The sequence below is a fragment of the Chiloscyllium plagiosum genome, chromosome 32, assembly GCF_004010195.1.
Source record: "Chiloscyllium plagiosum isolate BGI_BamShark_2017 chromosome 32, ASM401019v2, whole genome shotgun sequence".
In the NCBI taxonomy this organism is placed as follows: Eukaryota; Metazoa; Chordata; class Chondrichthyes; order Orectolobiformes; family Hemiscylliidae; genus Chiloscyllium; species Chiloscyllium plagiosum.
This window is the reverse complement of record NC_057741.1, coordinates 36,090,335-36,095,987: the sequence shown is the minus strand read 5'-3', so window position 1 is coordinate 36,095,987 and position 5,653 is coordinate 36,090,335. Positions and strand designations below refer to the sequence as shown.

The 5,653-nt window shown below is 48.3% G+C and overlaps 1 protein-coding gene across 5 annotated transcripts in view; it reads left to right on the top strand.

Moving 5' to 3' along the window:
- Nucleotides 1-5,507, top strand: part of LOC122539499 (netrin receptor UNC5C-like) — a 395,240-nt gene extending 389,733 nt beyond the window's left edge. For all 5 annotated transcript variants that reach the window (XM_043674426.1, XM_043674429.1, XM_043674428.1 and 2 more), the window contains one exon: nt 5,287-5,507. In XM_043674426.1, coding sequence (XP_043530361.1) covers nt 5,287-5,452 — 166 coding nt within the window. In that variant the 3' untranslated portion in view covers nt 5,453-5,507. The remainder of the gene's footprint in view (nt 1-5,286) is intronic.
- Nucleotides 5,508-5,653: the final 146 nt, after the last annotated feature.

Genomic DNA, 5,653 nt, shown 5'->3' with positions numbered 1-5,653 from the left:
CACACGCTCTCACACACACACGCTCTCACGCACACATACACACGTGCACTCTCTCACACACACACACACACATTCTCATACACACACACTCTCACACACACGGCCTCACACACACGCTCACACACACGCGCACACAACCTCACACGCTCTCACACACACAAACACACAACCTCACACACACACGCACACTCTCTCTCACACACACACACACACGCACACGCACACATACTCGGAGTGAAAGTTTTTTCGCACTTGCAGCCTTTGGACATTTTGATGTGGTGAAAAGCTGCTGGAACCATCTGGACTTTTTGGAAGCTGTAATAACAGGAGGCTACCACTGGATGGCAGACTTGTACTATCTAATAGGAAGGGACTCTGCCTTGCAAATCATCAGAGAGGAAATGTGTTGCTGGAAAAGCGCAGCAGGTCAGGCAGCATCCAGGGAACAGGAGAATCGACGTTTCGGGCATAAGCCCTTCTTCAGGATCTGCAGCATCTGCAGTCCTCACTTTCTCCTCATGTCATCAGAGAGGACCAACAGCCAGAAACCTTCCCTTTTAAATCCGTCCTTTTAAAAAAGATAGAAACCTGGGGCAGGAGTAGGCCAGTCAGTCCTTCAGGTTTGCTCCATCATTCAATCTGATCATAGAATCTCTACAGTGTGGAAACAGGCCCTTCGGCCCAACATGTCCACACTGACCTTCCAAAGAGTAACCCACGCAGACCCATTCCTCTGCCCTATTGCATTACATTTACCCCTGACTAATGCACTTAACCTACACATCCCTGAACACTATGGGCAATTTAACATGACCCATTCACTAACATGCACATCTTTGGACTGTGGGAGGAAACCGGAGCACCTGGAGGAAACCCACGTAGACACGGGGAGAATGTGCAAACTCCACACAGTCAGTCACCCGAGGCTGGAATCGAACCGGGGTCCCTGGCGCTGTGAGGTGGCAGTGCTAACCACTGAGCCACCCTGCAATCTTCCGCCTCAAAGCCATGTTCCTGCTTTTGCCCCATACCTCTTGATGCCTTTAATACCTGAAAATGTACCAAGCTCTTTCCTGAACACGTTGGCCTCCACTGTCTCCTGTGGTGGAGTTTCCCACAGATTCACTCCCCTTTGAGTGAAGAAATCTCTCCTCACCTATGGCCTAGCCTGTTTCCTGAGTGTGTAACCCTTGGTTTGACCTTCCCCAGCCTCCCTGCTCAAGGCTGAGAGAGAGAGAGAGAGAGAGACAGAGGATTTCTAACCTGGAATGGAATCAAGGGTCATGGGAAAAGGCAGGAGAGTGGAGTTGAGGACCATCAGATCAGCCATGATCTCGTTGAATGGCAGAATGGACCCGATGGGCTGAATGGCCTACTATGTCTTAGAAGCCTGGTCAATATGAAAAGATCTTTAAAGGATAGAAGCTTCTGAAATTTGACTCCTGAGATGTATGCTGAAAGTTCCTTCGACAGACAGTAAGGCCATAGTGAAGTGGTGTACAAACATTGAACATCGAACAGTACAGCACAGGAACAGGCCCTTCGGCCCACCATGTCTGTGCTGGCCATGTTGCCATTCTAAACTAATTCCATCTGACTGCACGTGGTGTGTGTAGCTCTCTGTTTGCTGCCTGTTCATGTTTCTACCTAAGTGCCTCTTAAACATTGCTATTGTCATCTCCTCTGACAGTGAGTTCCACCCTCTGTATAACAAACATTCCCCTCGCACACATCTCCCTTAAACGCCCCCCTCTCACCCTAATCCTATGCCCTGCAGCATTTTATAGTTCTGCCCTGGGTAAAAGATTCTGAGCATCCACCCTTTCCATGCCTCTCATCGTTTTATATACTTCTATCAGGTCTCTCAGTCTCTGGCGCTTGAGCAACAACAATCCAAGTTTTGCCAACTTATCCTTTTGGATAATACACTCCAATCCAGGCAACATCCTGCACCCTCTCCAAAGCCTCCATATCCTTCCTAGTGGTGGAGGCTGGTACAATTGCAACATTTAAGAGGCATTTGGATGGGTATATGAATAGGAAGGGTTTGGAGGGATATGGGCCGGGTGCTGGCAGGTGGGACTAGATTGGGTTGGGATATCTGGTTGGCATGGACAGGTTGGACCGAAGGGTCTGTTTCCATGCTGTACATCTCTGTGACTCTATGACTCTATCGTGTGGTGACCAGAACTGCACACAGTACTCCAAATGTGGCCTCACTAATGTCTTATACAGCTACAACGTGATTTGTCAACTTTTATACTCAATGCCCCAATCGATGAAGGCAAGCATGTCATGTGACTTCTTTACCATTTGTGTTGCCACCTTCAAGGAGCATGCATCTCCTTCTGTACACCAATGTTTCTAAAGATCCTGCCATTTACTGTAGACCTTTCCCTTACATTTGACCTCCCACAATACATTGCTTCACACTTGTCCAGATTAATCTTCATCTGCCATTTCTCCACCTAACTTTCTGACTGATCTCTATCCTTCTGTATCCTTTGACAATCTCCCTCATGACGCACAACTCTGCCAATCTTCATCACCAAGTGTTGACTGTGATAGGGTTAGGGTTAGGGTGGGGAGAAAGTGAGCACTGCAGATGCTGGAGAGTCAGAGTCAAAAGGTGTGGTGCTAGAGAAGCACAGCCAGTCAGGCAGCATCCGAGGAGCAGGAGAGTTGACGTTTCAGGCGACTTTCACATGAAGAAGTGTAATATTGGACTAAAATGGCTCTCTGATGAAGGGCTTATGCTCGAAACGTTGACTCTCCTGCTCTTCTTTTGCTGCCTGACCGGCTGTGCTTTTCCAGTGCCACGCTTTTTGACTCTTGGGTTAGGGTTAGGCTAGGAAGCTTATTAATCAGATATTTTCATCAAAACAGTTTATATATATGACAAACCACAGGGGTCCTAGCACTGATCAATGTGGAACATCAATGGTCACAGACCTCCAGTCTGAAAAAGATCCTGCCTCAACCACCCTCCATCTTCTATGACCAAACCAATGTTGTATGCAACTTACCAACTGACCATGGATCCCATGTGACTTACTCTTCATGAGCAGCCTACCATGAGGGAACTTGTCGAATACTTTAATAAAGTCCATGTAGACAACATCCACTGCCCTACCCTCATCCGCATCACTTCCTCGAAAAACTCAGTCAGGGTTGTGCCTAAGATCAAAATGGAGTGAGGGGGGGAATATTGTTCTGTGCCCCCACTGGTGCCCACCTCTCTAAGGGTATTAGTGGACACCATGCCCTCTGTCTTGAAGGATATCCAAATGTGAATGTAGCTGTGGAAGAGGGGCACACTATGACCCCCCTCCTTGAGTTGCTTGTACTCTCTGATGGCCACTTTGGCCAGGAGTAGGCCCACAAAGTGGTCCTCAGATTTGCCTGTTCCCCCTCGCCCACTCTGTAACGGGAACCCAGCAGGTTTCTGGTTCTCTATTCAAAGATGCTACCACACACCCACCTCTGAACGTGCTTGCCTTTTGGCCACCAACAAATCACCCATCCCTCTCATGAACTGGAATGTTTGTGAGTGCAGGGAGAGTGCCGAAAGAACCAGAAAAATGGGGAAAAGGTAGAGAGAGGGAGGAACAGGACAAAATGAAAATGGAGTTGGAGGGGGAGATATCCCCATGGTATCTCTGAAAGCTTCCAACTGTCTTTCTATATGCGATATAGGTGCTCTCACGCATAACTGAATATATATTTTCATGCTACCAAATCTCCCAGGAAACGTTACACAGTTATCCACCATCACTCGACCATTTGTGTTTCCAATTACTAACCGGTTGAACTACAGAACTGCAGTATTGACACCAACAGGGAGGGAGGGATAGAGAGGATTAAATCAAAATGAGGTTTGAGGGGGAGATAATGCACTCCACCCTCTGAAACGCTCCTCAGGATATTTCCTAATCGATCAGTTCAGAGATGTCATTACACAAATCTGGAGCTGGTGGGACTTGAATCCAGGTCTCCTGGGTCAGAGGTGGTTACACTACCACTTGCACATCAAGACCTTCCTCATTGTTTATATCTTTTTAATATCCACAAGTGTCCTTACATTTCTTAAGGTTTTCCACCACATCACCCAAGATCCCATCTCCCATCTATAAACCAGCCGTGTTGTCCAACTGATGAACTTCCAAACCCCATTCAGGATACTGCCAGCAGTGCAAAGGTGAGGGGAATAGGCAGGGGGTACAAAACCCATCAAAAGACCATGTCCAAACCACCCCCCCCCAATACCTTCCCTCAATGAGCTGTGGAGGTTACCTGTGATAGAGTTGCAGGTAGATAGGATAGTGAAGAAGGTGTTTGGTTTGCTTTCTTTTATTGGTCAGGATATTGAGTACAGGAGTCTTTTCCCTGGGGTAGGGGAGTCCAGAACTAGGGGGAATAGGTTTAGGGTGAGAGGGGAAAGATATAAAAGAGAACTAAGAGGCAACTTTTTCACGCAGAGGGTGGTACATGTATAGAATGAGCTGCCAGAGGATGTGGTGGAGGCTGGTACAATTACAACATTTAAAAGGCATTTGGATGGGTTTATGAATAGGAAGGTTTTGCAGGGATGTGGGCCGGGTGTTGGCAGGTGGGACTAGATTGGGTTGGGATGGGCTGGACCAAAGGGTCTGTTTCCATGCTGTGCATCTCTATGACTCTCTGATAGGAGTCTCAGGGGCTCTTACATCACAGTGGCAGTGTCGCCACCTCCAAGCCAGGAGACCTGAGTTCATGGCTTGCTCTAGAAGTGTGCTTTCACATCTCTGAGAAGGATGGTTAGAAAATATTTTGAGACTGACATCAGAGGTTTTTGTGATGCACTGGTAGTGTCCCTACTTCTGAATGACAAGGCCCAATTTTAAGTCCCACCTGTTCCAGAGGGTGCAAGAGTATTTGCGAGACAGTCGATGTGAGGATTATCTCCTGGTCCATCCTTAAAGGGATCTGCGTCCCTGAGGGCAGTCAGTTCGACTATAACGAGCGTTTCTTCAACATGAGTTGGCTTTCACGCGATTGAAGAATGTATTTGTAGAATGCGAACTTTCCTTACCCGTATTGGGTATAACGTGATTCCAGTAGCATTGGTTTAAATAGTGCTGCGATTACGGGGATTTGCTTATAACATCGGATTGCACGGGAATGGAACTATAGTGTTATATTGGAATGGACTGGACATGGAAAGGTTTTGGTCAGTTTTCTCGCGTGGTTCACCAATCGCCTCTGCACTACCCTACCCTCTCACACATTCTCTGCTTCCACACACAGTTACCTGAATTACTTTGCGACAAAATCCAGCCCGACCGGGGTCATCCTCGACCTGTGGGAAGCCCAGAACTTTCCGGATGGCAACCTGAGCTCGCTGGCAGCGGCACTGGAGGAGATGGGAAGGCACGAGACGGTGGTCTCCCTGGCGTCGGAGATCAAGCGCTGACCCCTGGGGGAGGTGGGCGACGTGTCAGAGGGAGGGTCTGTGCCAGCCAGTGGGGAAGCTGAGGGGGTGAGGGGGGGAAGGGGGAGAGGGAGAGGGAGGTCAATCCCACTCGTTTGGAAAATGCCTTTCCGACATTGTGTACATCATCACAACTTGGGCTTCTGACTAACTCGGGCTAACCTTTAACCTGCTGCAGCCCCA